General features: G+C 42.7%; 1 protein-coding gene across 2 annotated transcripts; it reads left to right on the top strand.

Annotated features, from left to right (window-relative positions):
• The first annotated feature begins 628 nt into the window (after positions 1-628).
• LOC127503602 (transmembrane gamma-carboxyglutamic acid protein 3) lies at positions 629-7,745 on the top strand. Of its 2 annotated transcripts, XM_051877608.1 has the most exons (4): positions 629-981; positions 1,801-1,846; positions 3,155-3,315; positions 3,841-7,745. In XM_051877608.1, the coding sequence occupies exons 1-4, from the start codon at positions 919-921 to the stop codon at positions 4,384-4,386; spliced, it is 816 nt and encodes a 271-aa protein (XP_051733568.1). In that variant the 5' UTR covers positions 629-918; the 3' UTR covers positions 4,387-7,745. The 2 variants fall into 2 exon arrangements, with proteins under 2 accessions (XP_051733568.1, XP_051733569.1); XM_051877609.1 differs by lacking the exon at positions 1,801-1,846 and having other exon boundaries at positions 830-981.
• Positions 7,746-19,128: the final 11,383 nt, after the last annotated feature.

The raw sequence follows: 19,128 nt of genomic DNA, 5'->3' as shown, positions 1-19,128 counted from the left end.
TTACCCCAAATACCATAATTTTACATATTCTTCCGTTATTGAAAAACTGAAAATATAAATTTGACTAGTAATATAAATTAGATATCTCTAATTACGTTTGCTTATGCATGGCATTTCAGCTGAAGATATTTATGACGTTATTACAGATATCTTAAATAGTAGCCTATTTAGACCAGTGTTTTTCAACCACATTCCTGGAGGCCCACCAACACTGCACATTTTGCATGTGCTCATTAGTAGTGACTCAAAGATCTAAAATGGGTGTGTCAAACAAAGGAGACATGCAAAATGTGCAGTGTTGGTGGGCCTCCAGGAATGTGGTTGAGAACCACTGATTTAGACTATATAGTCAAAACATATTTAGAGGTATCTCAAATCAGATTTCCTACTAACCAATTATAATTGCAAATACCACTTCTGGCTAGTCAAATTATAATTATGACTTGTTGAAATACAATTGTAACTATCAAAAATCTATTTATGGATAGTCAAACCATAGTTTTATATGCTAATTCCGCCTGCCACACACTGCTCCATCACAAGCGGCTAAGATAGCCGTTCAGCCTTATGGGTAATGCTGTCTTTTAATGCAAGGCGTGGCATCGACAGGGACCCCTGACTCTATTCCGACATCACGCTCTTTCTCTAATTAAAATATCACTTGTTTGCACTTCGCGTCCATAACGATAAGAATAAAACAATGTCTGGGCAAAAATACTCAACGGTTTCTTGAAACTATTTCTGAGAACTGTATACGTATGTGCAGACAGACTACACTACCCAGTTTATTTTCCCCATTCCCCAAGAAGTATGACTTTGCGTGTACGAAATCAACAGTGGAATTTCATTGGACAATCAGGGGGAATCCGTGACTCCTATTGGCCAATCCGCACATCAATCAAAGGGCATCCATGACTCATGTGGGTGCTCCCTCGTTGGAAACAGGGATGGAATGGACTAGCAATTGCAACAGCCCAGAAGGTAGGCTTTGTAGGCTTTATTATTCTTTTGCGTCTCCCTCTGAGTTACAAATGTACACGTTATTTTCTTTTGTTCCATGGCAACTAAAAATGTCGCTGCGTTTATGAATATACCGCTTTTATACACAGAGAGCCCTTCTAAGGACCATAGTCAGCTGCTATAGTCAAACTGAATATGTGTCTCTTATTAATATTTTATTTGCTTTTAAGAAAGCTATTTGCTTTTAAGAATGGCCTTAGGAAATGTAATTACAGTGAACTGTTTTGTCAATATTTTTTAAAAAACTATTGCACTTATAAATAGAAGACAATCTATTTAGCATATAGCATTTCAAGTATGCTTTGCATGTCTTATTTCTCTTAGTCTTGTTATCTCCGTTATTTATTTATTTATTTTTTTTAATTTTTATTTTTTTTGATGCGGCTTCAAGACATTATTAAACATGAAGTTACGATAAATATCAGCCCAACGTATGTGATAAAGCGATAGTAACTCGCGAATTAAATTAATTCGTTAAGGAGTGAGCTCGAGCACGAGTGATATAAATTTAGCTCGCGCATCTCTCTATCTACCCGCTCCGTTACTATGGGAACCTCCTCCCCCGCCCTTCTCCCTCCTCCATCAGCATATCTTTAGACATGCAAGAGCTTATATAGATTTATATAGTAAGATATCGGCTTGCAGATAGCAGTCTTCTGCTTATGTGATATTTTAGAATATTGTGAGCAAAGCCAGTGCCACAATTATGATGAATAACAACAGGTTTGAACATAAGAAATCTTTTTTCAATGCTTTAAATGCATCTTTTCTTCTGCCCAGATCAAAATACTTCAGATTGAGTTCTCTTGTGGTAGTATGGCAGCAGGTAAGGACCAGATTTTCAGCAACTTGATCTTAAAACACTGATAATGTCCATTTAGATTGGTCTGATCTAAAAATAGCCCAGTAGCCCTTGAGCAGAAACTGATTTCACCAAGTGCAACATGTTCCTGGAACAACATTCCAATCAACCAATCAGATTTAAGGGACAACTTTACAGTTTGTGTCAAGTTTAGGCTTACAACCAGGGTTTGGTGCTACATTACTTCTACATTAGTGTTTTTTCACCTACCATTTCCCTCTGATTTTAGGGATAACTTATGGGTAGGGTTAGGGACATGTTTTTAAGTTTTTGGACATAAATGTTGTTCCAGGATCAACAAAATATGTTGACCCAGGAACACATCTAACTCAGCAAAATCAGGAAATGCAGTTCTTGACACGCATTGTTAAATGACATTAAACCTTGATGTAATAGATGATGTGTCAAAGCTCTTTAGGTTCCCATTGCTCTTCTGAAGCCTTGCTGTACTCATTTCAGCATTGAAATGACCCATACATATTAATGCATATTATTTTAGGTAATAGATTTAGGTAATAGAAGTTGCCATGTAAAAACGGCAGTCTTCTCTCTGGTGATGAATGCAGGACTAATTGATTGATGAAAAATGAATGGAATGATAAATGGATGGGAAAGGCATAAAACCATATAGGTCACATCCACACGAAGCCAGAGCTTTCCCTATTTTTTTTTTTTTTTTTTTTTTTGTCTCAAGAAATATCTGCGTACACACGAAACCACTGAAACAGACTCAAAACAATGTAGTATACATGCCATATCAGTATGTGGTGCTGTAATTCTGCCACAGAGATACACTAAAAAAGGAGAATAAGACTTAGAGCATGCGTATAAACCTTGCGCACTGTATACAAACTTTAATAAAGCTTAGAAATAAAGTTTTACTTTAGTAAAGCTAATAGGCTCAGTAGCTTCTGCAGCATGAAAACAAGCATGTAGTCTGTTGTTGTTGCTGTTACGTGATGTAGCGGTGTCTGGTCGAGATGTTGGGTGATGACATCATCGTTTCACAAAATATACAGATGAAATAATACACACGAAAACGCAAGGGTGTCGTTTTCAGATTTATCCACTGGGACCCGGTTTAAAAAAATAGCAGTTTCAGGCTCCCAAAATGCCGATACAATACAAAATTTTTATGTATACATCTAAACGTGTCTCCGTGTGGACGGCATGTATTTTACAGGCCTGATCCATCGGCAAATGGATACAGTACACATATGAACAAACACCTTTGCTCCCAGTAAAGCAAACAGATGTCTTTTAATCTCTCAGCGTTTCTAGATGGCAAGGATGCAAACTCTCTCCTCAAACGTTTTCCACGGGATAATGGTTTCCTTGAGGAGTTCCGGCCGGGCAACATTGAAAGGGAGTGTGCCGAGGAGAGCTGCAGCTTTGAGGAGGCCAATGAAGTGTTTGAAAATAAGGAGCGAACGGTAAATCCTGTCTTCATTAGCAAAAGCTGTAAACACTTCTATTTCCTATGTTTGTTGCATATTTTGCAATATTGCAAAATTATAAACCATTATTCTGATATTAGGTGCTTTCACACATACAGATTGTTCTGAGCCCTGTTGTCAAAATGCCAGTAAATCAGTTCTGGTAATTTGCTGGCTGATATAGTGCAGTATTATGGTTATGTGTGAACAAGCACTTGCAATGTTGGGAGGATTTTACATAAGAAATCTTTTGTCATAGAATTTGAGCCTGTTGTAAAGTTCTTAAACTGTAATTTTAAATAATCTGTTAGTTTTAACCCCTAGGACATAAAAGTGTGTCATCCTAAAGAAATATTTTTGCTATGCTAACTTTACAGAGGCACATTTGGTTAAAGTGAATGACATCCGATTGAGTTTTAATGGCGTTCTAGTGGTGGTGTGTGAATGCTAGCCATATGTATAAAACACAGAAGGCCACTGCAATTTAATAATGTGTGAAAGTGTTTGTCTCTTCATTCATAGATGGAGTTCTGGAAAAACCGCAGCATCTACACAGTGAACAGCAATGCTGAATCGGAGCGCCCGGACACTGTGTACATGGTGGTGCCCCTTCTGGGCGTGGCCCTTCTCATCATCATCGCGCTCTTCCTTATCTGGCGCTGTCAACTGCAGAAGGCCACGCGTCGGCGTCCGGCCTACACCCAGAACCGCTATCTGGCTAACCGGAACGCCCGCAGCCTTCCGCGCATTCTGGTGCACCGCGAACCTCCCTCGCATTCAGAGAACTCTCACGCTAATGACAGGCCCAGCGTGGTGGTCAGCGGTGCTGAGAGAGGCGGGGCTTCAGTCACCACCCAAGACACCCATCATCACGCCAGCCATTCGCAGAACAATCGCTCCCTGTACGTACAAGATCCTTCTTTGTCCGTGACTTCTCATCTGTCCGGCGCAACCCCGCCGCCATCCTATGAGGAAGTTACCGGCCACTTAGAGAGCAGCAGCGATGAGACGACAGCCCCCTACAGCGACCCTCCCCCTAAATATGAGGAGATTGTGCTAGAAAAGTGAGAGCTTTCATAAATATGGACACATATAGCAGTAACCAAAAGTTACGGATGCACTGGTTCCCAAGCACTTATCCTAATGTGGCTCTCACTCTGAACAGAGTGTGCAGGCTATGTATTTGACAGTCGCCTTGTGTCGTTGATCGGTTCATGGACTGCACTGGTAAACGTGGTTGTTTTTCAAGTCTCAAAGGGTCCTGCCTTCACACTCATACAATCTTCTCATCTTTTCCGTGAACCTCTTTACATCTCCTTCAACCTCTCACACCACAACGCATGACGCACAATGCAAAGCAGCTGTACTTCCGAAAGAAAATGTACAGAAGTAAGTGAAGAAAAGATATATCCCTCACCGAGAGTTGGCAAATTGTGCACTGCATTGTAATGGCGTTGGCCATCAAGCTTCAGAGCCTACTGGGAAACAAAAAGATTGTTTATGAGGCAAAACAAGATGATGTGCCAAATCTAATTGGTGTATCGTACGAATGTTCAGACACACCGAATATTTCTAGAGTGTGCGTCTTCTTGTTTATAAAGTTGTGATTTCATAGATTCCTTGACACTACTAAGTATACTAAGCCCTGTGAAATCTTATACCAGCAGTATCTCTGATCCATACCAACGTCAGAATTAGTAATACACTCTCACGTGTAAATTGTGACACAGGAACAAAACAAATGCAAAATACAACATCCAAATCATACATGTGTAACGATCACGCCGTCTTGTGGAAAATGCACTCTCATGTACGCACACAATTTGATTGTTTACAGACACATACACAAAAATGTACATAGAATGTGTGTGGAACTAGGCCTTAGAAACAATAAGAGTAGTCAATCAAATCGTCTGCTCGGCATGACAGGTTTTACCTCAAACGCTGTGCTCACAATCACTATCTCCCAAGACATAAATGCACAAAAAAAAATCTGTGTTTGGGGCCCATCCATTGGATAATACAACATTCCAGGCCCTCAATTTCTTGTTATGTTGACTGTTTAAAATGTGTTTTATTACCCTTTTTTATAACAGCATAAAAGCTGTTAATTTTTACAAAGCTTTCTGTGGCTTTTGACATCACCAGGTGCTATACTGTACTATAATGCTGCTTGTTCTCACCATGTTTCCCTCCTCATCACTATATCTCTGTATATATGGCTTGTGCTATACCTATTCAACCAAACATGCAGCTGAATCATGTTTTCCAGCTCAGGTTAAACCAATGAACTGCTGCCGTTGCAGTAAATTTGTAAATAATCTCTCACACTGCCAACCTTTGAGCGACTGTGATATTCGGCTTAAGGTGCGGTCACATTTACCGTTGTTTGGTGAATTTTTGCGGCTGATAACCAGTTATTTCAATAGGAATCCATGCAATTAGGAATTTTGCACAGCGAAAGATTTCCCTACTCAGATTTCGGGTTCAAGATGTTCACTCAAATTCACAGCATTGACCAACAGAAAGCTGCTTGGTTTTAAAGTGACTTCTGTGGCTTTGTTTACACCTGGTATTAAGATGCGTTTTGGTAATTAATCCTTATTAAAGATACAAAAGTTATTCAGTCGAGCAGTGAGTGATTTTTTTCTTTTTCTTTGTCCTTTGTTTGATTAACATTAAAAACACAGACAGCAGCTGGAATGCTAGGCTGCTCTCACTTTAAGAGCGAATTTGTGTATCTAATATACTGATACTGTACACACATGCGTTTACTTTCTCAACTGTGTACGTTCACTTAAGACATAACCGACTATGTTTACAAGGATACTCTTTGTTTTTTTGTTCCTTGTGCTTGAAATTGTCAAGGCTTAAACATTCGTGATGATGCAGCGTTGGCCCGTCAAATGTCCTGAGCATCGTTCCCATTTGTTTGTTCATGCATTGTTAGAATTCATAAAAATGTTATGGGCCAAATGGAGAGTGACACCGTTTCATATACTCCCCAACACCGATTTTTACTCACGTAGTGCTTGGCGAGTGTTAATTTTAGTCCCTGATAGCCGGTCTTTTGTGGCTGTTCGAACACATTCAACAACATGAGTGTTTACACTACGAAATCAATCCGGTCAAATGCGTTTTCAACTACATCTGGAAGTGGTTGAAAGTGGACAAACTCAAAACGTTTTAGACCCCATTTGCACCTGTATTTAGTTTCGTCCAATTGTGATCGGATTGCCTGTGTGAGCTGTGTTTCATACATCACTACACTAATGACAGTAGACAATAAACCTTGTTTTGCCCGCAAAATTTCGTGACCGCACCTTTAGCGTTGTGATGGGAATATCGCTGTATCAATCCAATATGAATGCAAAAGCGACATTACAAGTGGGTCAGTGGGTTGTTGGGCGAAGCACTAAAACTAATGGAGCCTTAATATAATTGTGCTGAAAACACTGTATTATTATAAAATGCTCATTTCAAAAAGGGTTAAAACTTTAGCCTGACCAAACGCTTTCATACAAACAGTAGACCGAATGGATTGAATATATAAACAAGCACAGTATTGGAAGGATGCACTGGGGAAGTGGAGTTTGACCTTGCTTCTCATTGAAAATGGAGGAATTGCAAACTGCTTACTTGGCTTGAGGCTCCGCTCATGTCTCCTGGGCTTCTTAATTCAGTCGCAACAATCAATCCCACGATGCCCTGTCAGGCTGTCTTTTGCGCTGATGGAGCACCCAGCTCAGTAGACGGCTTTGATAATAGCTGGCTCAGACTGCAGATCAGATTAAGGCTTGATTGCTGTTGAAAGACCAGTAAGAGAATAGCGACAACTCACTTCAAGTGTTGAGAGGTGGGCTGGACTGTTGGTAGCCTCAATGAGTTGTAAGTTATGTTTGAAAATTATGATGGTGTATGGAGCAACAGGTCCCTAATATAACAACACTATATCAGAGGTAGCAAGAACTGAAGAAAATGTCAAGTGTGGTTTATCTTTGTGTTTATTTTTGACCAAGAGAGAACTGTACGCGTGAAGAAATATGTTGGGGAATATGTGTATGTATATGTGTTTGTGTCGTATCTGGCCTGTTGCCAGCAGTCATGTTCCTGTCTAGCTAGAAAGAATGTGCCACAGGAGCCACAGGCTTTGGTTTATATACTAAATATATATGTTATATCCAAAACCAATACATAATGCACCATTGTTGTTCTTCATGCCAAACTGCATGATTTTTTTCATCATTCATATGTTTTTTTTTCTTCTTCATTTTATCATTTATGTATAATTTTTCCACTGTGGCTCTGATTATCTTAGATTTGCTTGTGCTGGTTACACAAATTTTGCATTTAAATTTAAACACATTTGATAAACATAAGCGCTACTGGCATTTTAATTCATAATTAAATAATATGATAAAATTGTACATTTGTGTATGTCTTGTGTCAAATGTCCTTCATCTTAGGCATCATGGCAATTTCTAAACTAAATGGATATAATATACTCAAATACCATTTTAGTGTGAATATACAACATATCAGATCTGTTGCACACAAAAGTCAATTGCGTAAATAGTAAACTGATGCATGAATCTAGTTTTATTTTTTATTTATATTATTATGATTTTGCTTTGAAAGTATTCATTCATATTTAAGCTTGAATTTAATTAGGAAAAATTATAATATAGCTCTGTGAGCTCACTTTTATGCATGTGTGCTTTGTGTTTTGACACACAGGCTTGTTTAAAGCATTAATTAATCAATTAACTATCTCACCCAAAGAAATTTACAATTTCTTGCTCTCTATAGTGGTTTTAATTAGGCTTTAGTTTCGTTTAGACCATTGACTTTAAAAACAGCCTGAAGTCTTTGGGAGTCTTCCATAACAAATCTGTCAAGCTTTTCTTCAAAGATTTGTCTCACATGGATTAACAGAGCTTCCAATGAGATTGACATGTTTTATTTATTTATTTTTATTCCTGTTTTGTCACAATCATCATATATGTCATTTAATTAAGTTTACACTCAGTAAATATCATATCTGCTTAATCGAACAGATGTGATTAGAAAACTGTTATTTTGGTATCATTGAGGTACTATTATAGTTTGTAGTAATATTTACATTAGTTTTTATTTTAATATAATTTTTTGTTATCTTGTTCATGATTTTTTTTATTAGTTTGTCTTTTTAATGCCTATATAGTTATATATATATATATATATATATATATATACACACACACACACACACACACACACAGGTGCTGGTCATACAATTAGAATATCATGAAAAAGTTGATTTCACTAATTCCATTCAAAAAGTGAAACTTGTATATTATAGTCATTCATTACACACAGACTGATATATTTCAAATGTTTATTTCTTTTAATTTTGATGATTATAACTGACAACTAAGGAAAATCCCAAATTCAGTATCTCAGAAAATTAGAATATTACTTAAGACCAATACAAAGAAAGGATTTTTAGAAATCTTGACCAACTGAAAAGTATGAACATTTTCTATGGGGTTAAGGTCAGGCGAGTGTAGTGTCTGTTCAAAATTGGATCTGCCCGTCAAGTTAGAATCTTCAGAATGCTTTTAGCCTCCTGAACTGTGCATGTAAATCACGAATCGGCTCCGGCAAGTCCGGGACCAATTGCCCCATTGGCACCTTTGTTACCCCAGTAAAGAAAAACAGAACACATTCTCACCAGCCCCAGAGACTTCAAAGAGTCACCCTGGTGGGACTAAAGGACATATGGTCACAGACACTGGCCACAACCCCAATACACACACACATACAGACACTCACAAACACGCATGGAGATTGTGAATGTACATTTATCCTCCAAATATGACTGTGCCAATATGTACCCGTCGCTGTATTTAAAGGTGCATGTATTTATCCCTAGTATATAAGCTTAGCTACGACTGTAGTTGTATTAGTTTTCTTCTAAACGATAAAACTCAAGTATAAACTGTATCTCACCTTTTATGTCTTTGCCATCTGACAAGTTTGGTCTCATTGTAAAGCTTTCGTTATGCTCTAATTGAAAATGTATGTCACATGACTGTAAAATGCATTCTTCTATTTTTAATGGTACTTTGAAGAAAATGTACTCAGATCGGACACTTCGTAAACCATGCAAATTAGGTCATAAATGGAGACAAAGAAAGAGTTTGCCCGCCAAAATCGCACCCTCATCATTGGCTGATGTATCCCAGGAGGCGTTCTGGCCTGTTGTCCTTAAAACACAACGACACGCATCTCTCATTGTCTCTCGATTGTCTCTCGCCATTTAACACACGTCTCTCCCGGACGTCTCGGCGACCGCGCTTCCATCACGCGCCCCCTCTCTTCGGGACGACCATCTTTTGGCAACAAGTTTCTTTGTCAAACCCTCTTCATCCGTCGCCCTAAGTCTTCACTCTTCATCGCCTAGGAGACGGACTCTTTTTCTTTCTTTCCGGTTATCTTACTCTTAAGTTAAACCCTTGTTTGAAAATCCCGCCGAAGAACACCTTCTCGGAAAAGGACCAATCGCTTCAGCCGCACGCACCGAAACTCCTGCAGAAACACGAAACGACCACAGCACCTGAACCTATGCAAGTATAGAACCATTCTTTCCAAAGCGTTTTAAGCTCGATGTGTAAGCTGAGTTTCCTTGCTGGCTCTCAAAGGTTTTAACTGTTAGTAAGTTGCCATTCCTTTGATCACCTCTGTTTTCTTGACTTTACTTTCGTTTTCTATATATGTGTATTGTTTGTGTATGTCTAGTAGTATAGTCTCTGTATCCGTAGTTTCATATATTAAATACATTATATTCATGCTCGATTGTTTTTTTGCTCATGCAACAAACCCAGGTCACTTTAACGTTTCGATCCAGTATCCTTGCTTTACGCATTGATGCTAGAATAGGAAGTCTTTCTCGTGGCCAGAGAAAAACCTTCCTTTTATAATCGGCTATGAGGAGCTAACGGTTTGCTGGACAAACTAATAGTTTCTCTAAATTATTATCAAACCAGAACTAATCATATATGTGATTGATTATAATTCGTTGTAATTAATTCACAATATATGTATAATTCCCTCTCGGGTCGGTATATGTATTATAATTAATCATAAAGCTTTATGATTTATTATATTCATATATTTCACCCATAAATTAATTAAATACCTGTACAGATTCGCTACAGATTATTTGGTGGAGAATGCGGGCAACGTTTTAAACTTGGTTTTGTGTATGAGCAACCTAGAATAATTTTGTGTGATTTAATGTGTATATGCGCGCCTTATTGAGTGAGCCGACAACGCGTCCCTCATTCTGAAAAAACGTTAACAAGCTATTTGTGCCTAAAAACACTGTAGTCAATTGTTGACCGTAAAGTAAACTGCAGTCCAATTAATATTTCAAACTCGTATCTGCAAAAGGCGACAATCTTTTTGCAATATACAGTTAATATTAATTTCCGCTTGAATAAACGAATTGAATCGTATTCAGCGTAGTTTTTTGAAAAGGAGCTGTGACGAGTTTCTCACAGACTCTTTCTGAAGGCCTCATAATTGTAGCGCTATTAAATTTGAATTACTGTGTCGTCCAATAATTCAAAATAGCGTCTCGCTCCCTGGGTAACGTCATTGGCATAGCTAACCAATCACGTTACCTCTTGCAAATCTAATCTGAAAACAGTTTATCTGAAATCCGATTGATGTGTAAAAATTGGGAGCCAGCCACGACCTGATCCAGCGTGACTCGTAACAGCAGCGAAGAAATCCTGCAAAGTTACATATTCGTGTGCACTAAGTTTGCACAAACAGGGGTCCACTAATCCCCAAAATTGTGTACCCGTATTAAAGGGGCATATTAGTGTCCAGTAACCTGGCACCAAAGAATCCGCCGAGATTCCAAAGTTGTGTACCCGTGGTTAAAAGTTGTATATTAGTGTCCAGTAACCTGGCACCAAAGAATCCGCCGAGATTCTAAAGTTTGTAACCGTGATAGTGCAGTTAAATCAGCCGTAAGGGAATCAGAACCCCACAGACGCGCTAATTTAAAATATCACGAATTAAAGTAGGTGGATGCAGTACCTCTGACCAGACGCCAGAAGGCAATCTGTTCAGGTGTGCGGCACCCCTCCCTACTTCATTGTTGTGTGGACTCACTAACGCCATCGTGTGGACGTTCTGGGTTAACTCTGCTCTCCATACGTTGAGCTGAAGTGTTTCCAAATTCCTTTTGGCTACTTTAATCTAGCTTGCCGCTATAAATGTTTGTTGATGGTTATGCTTTTCAATCGTGTTTGGAATGTGGTTTACCGATTTAAATTTGATTTAAATACGTTTAAATTTTTAATTTAAATTAAGTTTCCCTTCCAACAAGAGAATTCACTTTCTGAAAGTGCTCCCCCTGGTGGACACTCCCAGATAAGTTAGTTCCCATCTCTGAGTATTTGTCCCCTTTCCTGCTTTTCCTGTGTTCACAGATTTTCTCTGCTCTGTTATTTTATTATTCTACTTGATTTTCTTTCATTATACTCTCTTTCTCTCTTGAGTTTTTACTTTGGAAATTCCTTTCTTGTTATTACTTACTTTTTATTTTTATCCACTCTTAGGTCTGTGTCCTGTTTGTGATTTGCTGGTAACAGCATTCTCACATCCAAGTTTCCCTTATTTTATACACTTATTTTTAAATTTAATTAAACAACATTTAATTGAGATTTAAAATTAAGTAGTGTCAATCAGTTGGCATTTTGCTCAAGAAGCAATTCCCTTTAGGGAATTCTCCAATAGGGAAGACCTTCTCCTTTCTTTTTCCCATTCTGTTATTCTACGCACTTATTTAAATTCAATTGAACAGAGTTTAATTCAAATTTGAATCAAGTGCCTCTGAATTGTTGTGTTTTACTTTGCCTTACCTTATTTTTCTTTTCTGCTTTTAGCTAATTCATTCTGACTGTCATTTTAGACCCCTATTCTTTTGTCCTACACACTTGATTATTTAAATTCAGTTTAAACAAGATTTAAATTAAGATTTAAATTTACAATTAAGCTGTGTTTGCGTGACCACTTGTGTATTTGCAAATAGGGCCCTCTAGCGACCGGTGGTGAGTTGACGGTTGTTCCAGTGAGTTCCAGTGAGCGGAGTAAACTAGCCTGGCGGATCTCTCACTGGCTGTGGGTGAACCTCGGTCACTTCTGACCTCGTATCGCGGGCAACACGCAGGGACATCAGCAGGTTGGGTGTGTCAGGTGCAAGGAGGCAACGAGTCCAGGTTGGCAACAAAGGCAATTTTGTTTAATTTCCCTGTTCTGCACGACAGAACCGCCCTTTGAGTAACTGCCTGCGGGGTCAGACTCTGGGGTTGGGAAAAATACAATTTTGGCCGCCAATCTGGCCGTTGGCGCAAACACCTTGCCCAAACACGCAATTGTGCTGAAAGTCCCTGTTTGAGAGGTTGCATCGCAGTGCAAAGGTACAGGGTGCCGAGGAACACGGCAGCCAAGTGTTGGAACGTCTAGGAGAGGTTGCCCCCGCCACTGAGTTCTTGTCTGAGCAATCACAAATCACCCCAGGCCGAGATTAAGGACATACAGTCCATTCGCTCAGTGAAAGCCACAGAATATTTGATATTCTCCAATCAGAAGTGTTGGCAAAACCCCTTTTGCTCTTAAGCCATACCATCCTTCTAGGTTTTATGACGCGACAGCGCCCTCCTCAGGCCCCGTCATAAACCCTTACTGTGGTAATAAGCTGAAGTTTCACTTCTCCCCTCTAGCCCTTCTTGTGGTATTTTATTGCTATTCTTTTTTCATTCCTTCCTATTTGTTTACTGTTCTATTTCTCATAAATTGCAGCCATCCTGTTCTGTTCTGTTTTTCTACTGTTTGTCTCTTTTATTTCACGTAAAGGCAGAGCCTGTGAGAGCCATCACGGAAGCTGAATAATAGATAGACGGCCGAGCAGCCAAAGTCATTAGTAGACTCGTAGAGCCTCCACCTGTCAAGATCTTTATTTAAATCCAGCACTCGCCGACACAAATTAACCCACGTGGTCGTTCCTGGCCATCGACAATAAGTGTCTGGCCTATATTCCACTAACTGTCTGCACCAGTTAACTGGAATCACACACAAAGTTTAGCTAATTACGTATTACGTAACGCGCTAGTCCTGCGCGAGCTTGCATTGGTTCTTTTGTGCTGTCTTTCTCTCGTCAACAGTAAAGCCACTATGTCGCGAGCATCCAGCCCTGACACCCACTGGGATCATCTCGAGACCTGGTTGGGCGTCATGACCAACGCATTCCTGCCCAACGCCGCCGGTGACCTCCAGCACCTGAGCCGTGAGCAGTTGGACGGGGACCTAAATCGACTAATGGCCCACGATCCGACGCAGAGCTACAACCACAAAGAATGGGCCAAGCTCATTGGCGGACTTGCCCACAACCTCATTGCCCAAGTGAGGCTTAGCGAAAGGAGCAACGCTCTCCTGGAGCAGGAAGCAGCGGCGCTCAAGCTTCAGGCCGGGGAGGCCAGAAGAAATCAGGCCCAGACTCAACATCACCTCGATCAGCTACTCCTCGAGACCCAGGACCAGCGTGGGACAGCGGATGAATCCGACCCCGAGCTGCAAGAGGAGGTAGAGAGACTCCAAAAAGCCCTTGCAGAGCTCCACTTGGAGGCGGAGCGTAAAGAGCAGTTGGAAAAGGAATCCAGGGAGGAACTAACTGGAAAACTCCAACAAGAGGAAACTCTCCTAGCAAGAGCAGAGATCGAACTGAAAGAAAGGGACGCTAAGGCCCGGGCCTGCGAAAATCATCTTAAACAGGCCCGAAGTGAGATCCTTGCTTTGAAACAGCAAAGAGACTATTTAAGAGATGAATTGGACACTGTTCACAGAGAACTGAAACATTCTTATAAACTGCAAGGTGACTTGGGAGGGGAAGCACACTTCACAGAGTTTCTCCTGGCCAGTAGGCCCAGTCAACAATCCCTAGTTCAAAAGGGGGTTGAAAGTCCACTGCCCAAGATGCCACCCGCGAGCGGCCAAGAACCTTTTTCAACAGTAAAAGGTTGGGAGCCTCTCCAGAAAACCCGTGCCACTAGCCACGGCATGGCTCCCAAAGATCTGGACAAGCTAGCAAAGAATATCCCCACTTTCACCCCAAACCCAGCAGGGGGCGTTGACGTACACGCGTATTTGCAGGACATTGACTTTCTGCTGCAAAATGTGGCCAACGTGAATGCATGGGACAGGTTGTACCTACTCCGAATCACGTCTAGCCGTGATGTGCGCAGTTTTCTAGATCGGCAGCCAGAAGCTGTCAAATCAGACTACCAGCAGCTGCGACAGGCTCTGATCAGAGAGTTTTCTGACCCTGAATCGGACCAAGGGCTCCTCGCAGCCATGGACCTTAAACAGGGCCGACTGGAAACCCCACAAGCGTACTACAACAGAATACGAAGGGCCTACTTCGGAGCACGTAATGAGCCAGGAATGGAGGAAGATTTCAACTTTAAGACTTTGTTTCTCCGAAATCTGCATCCTGCGGTGACTCATCATCTGGGAGTCTTGGCCTGCCCACGGAGTATGTCTACTCAACAGCTGCGAGATTTAGCCCACAAGGCTTATTCTAAGCAAAAGGCTGCATCTGAAAAGACTGTTAAAAATCCAACCATTTACCCGGTCTCTGATCACTGTCCAGAACTGGCCCTAGAGGGCGCACACACGCACCACAGTGACAGACCGTTTCACAGAGAGTCAAGACAGTTCCCGGCCAACAGAGGGCAGCCTCACTACGAGGGTGTCCGTCCCAAGCACCAGACTGGGCGTTCTGAAAGAGTCTGGGACAAGTCCCGGTTACCCAGCAACCCAAAGGGCAGTGCCACCTGGGAGGCCAGCCGGCGACCCAGAAATGGCAGATCTTCATCGGCCAGAACTTCAAGCCCCGACCGCCAAAGACAGAATGCCTCTCGACGTGCACCGAACAAGCCCAAGTCCGAGCGTTCACAGGAGCAGAACAGTGCAGCTATGTCTGAGTCTGCAGAGATCCTGAAGGCCCTAAAAGAGCTGATTCAGGAAAAGCACCGCAAGGAAGACCAGAAAGACAAGCCAGACTCCTTATGACTAGGACGGAAACCTACCCTCAACGTCTGCCCTGACAAACCCCCGACAGAACCTCACACACAAATCACTGCCGACCAGCCACTAACCACAGAATCGGTTAGCGCATCACTGAGTGACCGCGTCACCCAGCCACCTCAACTGACAACTGCACATCCAGAGCCAACCAACCCACGTCATCACACCGACGACCAAGACTCCAAGTTACCAGAAAGTGCTGTTCTGGTTGTCTGCCTCCCTAACGAACCACATGACACCAGCCCCACTTGCTTACCGGTCAGCACCCAAGCCCCGGTACCAAGACTCCTGGGGAACCTTATCGAAAAGGGGGTGGCCCGAAAGCTGTACATAGCCATCACTGTGGAAAATGATGTGAGAATTGAAGCCCTCGTAGACACCGGAGCAGATCTCACTTTGATGTCAACTAACCTCTTTGAAATACTCAGAGATAAAGCCAAGAGACAAAATCGAACTCTCAAACCACAAAGATGTGAGCTAAATGTGCAGTCGTACAGCCAAAATGAGGTCCAACTTGAACAAATAGCTCCCATTCATCTAACCATTGGGCCAATGAGCTTGGTACACCCCGTATACATTTCACCAATGGACACGTTTCCCTTGCTCATTGGCAAAGACTTGCTAGATCGCTTTGAGCCCTTATTGGACTTCAGACAGCTGAAAATTTGGGCTCAAGTACGAGAACCGTTGCCCTTCCAGTCACCCAGGTCACCTGAGCCAGACTGTCAGGTCAAAGAGGTCACGGGAAATCTTGCAGCTAGCCGCGGGAACCCCGTCTCAGGGCAAAGTTCAAGTTCGCCACTCTGCACCCTGCAACTCCCCACAGACTCTGACTCCTTCTGCCCCAAGGTCATAGCAGACCTGCAGCTGAATGGTTTAACAACGACAGACGTTGTTCTCGCACTGTGGGCAGACAACTCAGCGATCAGCCACACCCTGTTCGAGGCTCTCACTGAAAACACACCGGACCTCCCATTTGCCAACAAGCGCACACGTTTCCCTTTAGACTGTCGCCTGTCAACCATGACAACAGCCAAGGGCATCTGCGCTCTGAACTTGAAATGGAACGGCCGCCTTCTAACCCATTACTTCCTGGTCCTTCGGGACCTAACGCATGACGTCCACATTGGAGCAGACCTCCTGATCCGCCTCAAAGCTCATGTGGACATTATTAATGGGGTAGTGTGGGCTCCAATGACTTTACAGTCCCCTGTTGTTCCCGTCAACACTGAAAACCTCATGTCTGGCCAGACCATTCCAGAGGTCTGCTTCCTGGTCAACGAACAGGAAGTTGTAGTACCCGCTTACACCAAAGGGGTCGCTGTTCGGCTCAACATGAGACGTGGTCAAACCCTAAACAACAAGCTGGCTTTCTTCCAACTTTCACCCGAAGGCGTGGAACTTGGACTCACTCTGGAAGCCACCCCCCTCACTGAAGTATCATCCCGTGTAGTCCATATTTTATTCAACAACTGCACGGCTACCGACCTCAGAATTCCCAAGGCCTACCGGCTTGGATGGCTAGTGAGTCATGACTTCCATGATTTTGAACTCATGTTACCAGTCATTGGGTCAATACCAGCTGCAATGATCCCAGAAGGGAGCTCAGACAACACAGTGTTCACAGCACCCTTCAAGACCATCTCCATCACTTCCGTCATGCCGGTACCCACAGAACAGGTGTGCAGAACGGAGCTGATGGAGGACCAACACCTTGCGGTATACACAGTCTCTAACCAGCCTGCCTGTGATACGCATGAAAGCATTGCACCTCTGACAGCCAACTTGACAGATGACACCACAACGGAGGAGCCATTCCCAGGGTTTGAGTCTCAAGTCCAACAAATTCTGAAAGATGCAGATGCCCTACAGAATGATGCAGACCGTCAAAAACTCAGACAGGTCTTGTACAAATTCAAAGCGTCATTTGCAAAAGACTCTTTAGACTGTGGCCTCACTAACCTTCACACGGTGCGCATTCCAACACACCCAAGTGCTCCTCCCACCTTCGTCAGACAGTACAAAATTCCCCTCGCCTCACATGAACCAGTGCAGGAGATTATTCGTTCCATGGAAGAAAAAGGTGTCATCCGCCCATGCAACAGCACCTACTCAGCCCCCATCTGGCCCGTTCTCAAACCAAATGGCAAGTGGCGACCCACCATTGACTACAGGAAATTGAACCAGCAAGTGCCACTGTCACGATGGCCCATGACACAGCTGGAGCAGGAACTACCCAGAATTAGAGGAGCCACTATCTTCTCTACGCTTGATGTGGCCTCAGGATTCTGGACTATACCTGTACATCCAGATGATCAACACAAGCTGGCTTTCACCTTCGGCAACCGACAGTACACTTTCACACGGTGCCCATTCGGCTATGCCAACTCACCAGCTGAATTCAACATCTTCCTGAACAAAGCATGTCCGGATGCAAGAATGAGAGGGAACCTTATCTACGTAGATGATGTTCTCATGAAAAGCACAACTGTGGCTGACCACCTGATAGAAATAGACCATGTTCTGAACCAGCTAGCCACTGCCGGTGCCAAGATTGCCCTCCACAAAGGACAATGGTGCCGGACCAAGGTCGATTACGTGGGTCTACTCATCGGTTCCCAGGGCATTGAACCGCAGTCCAGCCGCATCCAAGCTATTCAAAACATCAAGCCTCCCACTAATGTCTCAGGGCTACGCAGTTTTCTAGGTGTGTGCAACTACTCACGGCAGTTCATAGAGAACTACTCAGACATTGCAAGACCTTTAACTGCTCTGCTGAAAAAGGACTGCCCATTTGTTTGGACAGCAACCCAAACAAATGCCATGAACGAACTGAAACGACATTTGTGTACAGCTCCATGTCTGGCTTACCCGGATCCACAGAAGGAGTTCTACTTGGAAGCTGGATTCTCCAAGGACTGCCTGAGTGCTGGCCTTTACCAACGCTATGACCAAGACAAAAGAGTTGTAGCATATGCCAGCAAGACACTGCTGTCACCAGAGTGTAAATACTCAGACTGTGAAAAGGCTTTGCTCTGTACTGTATGGGCCATCCAAAGATTCTCCAACTACATCGGAGCGCAAAAGGTTATCATAGAGACCTGCCACCAACCTGTCACCTTCCTCAACAGCCAACGCATCCGAGATGGCGTAGTCACCAACTCACGCATCGCCACGTGGCTGATGGCCCTCCAGGGGCGCAACGTTGAGGCACGATATGCCCAAAACCACAAGTCTGCACTGGGTGACGGCTTGGCTGCTTGCCAAAACTGCTCCGATGACGCACCAGCTTCGACACTGGAGGTAGAAGTACCCCAACAACAACAACCAACCTGTCACAAGTACTTCGAAGAGAATGCGTGCCAAGGTATGCTCACTGCCTACGTCGATGGATGTTCCTACAACCATGAGGGCATCCTAAAGGCAGGTGCAGGGGTGTTATGGTTAAACGACCAACCCTGCCCACCACAATACTTCAGGTTGGGTCCCCAGTCATCGCAGTATGCTGAAATAGCAGCTATTCTCATAACCCTCCAAATCGCATCGACCCATAACATCAAAGAACTCCTCATTTGCACAGACTCAAACTACGCCAGACTCAGTTTCACATGCCACCTTCCGGGCTGGAAACAGAATGGCTTCAAAACCGCAAACAACAAGCCGGTCAAA

Source organism: Ctenopharyngodon idella, chromosome 21 (assembly GCF_019924925.1).
Source record: "Ctenopharyngodon idella isolate HZGC_01 chromosome 21, HZGC01, whole genome shotgun sequence".
In the NCBI taxonomy this organism is placed as follows: domain Eukaryota; kingdom Metazoa; phylum Chordata; class Actinopteri; order Cypriniformes; family Xenocyprididae; genus Ctenopharyngodon; species Ctenopharyngodon idella.
Note: the sequence above shows the minus strand (reverse complement) of the source record. Positions and strands in the feature narration are given on the sequence as shown.

Excerpts from the sequence above, each read along its gene's own strand:
- LOC127503602 (XM_051877608.1), top strand. The coding sequence starts at position 919 with ATGTGGGTGCTCCCTCGTTGGAAACAGGGATGGAATGGACTAGCAATT. Across the intron at positions 982-1,800 it reads CAATTGCAACAGCCCAGAAG|ATCAAAATACTTCAGATTGA; the intron begins GTAGGCTTTGTA and ends TCTTCTGCCCAG. Across the intron at positions 3,316-3,840 it reads TTGAAAATAAGGAGCGAACG|ATGGAGTTCTGGAAAAACCG; the intron begins GTAAATCCTGTC and ends CTTCATTCATAG.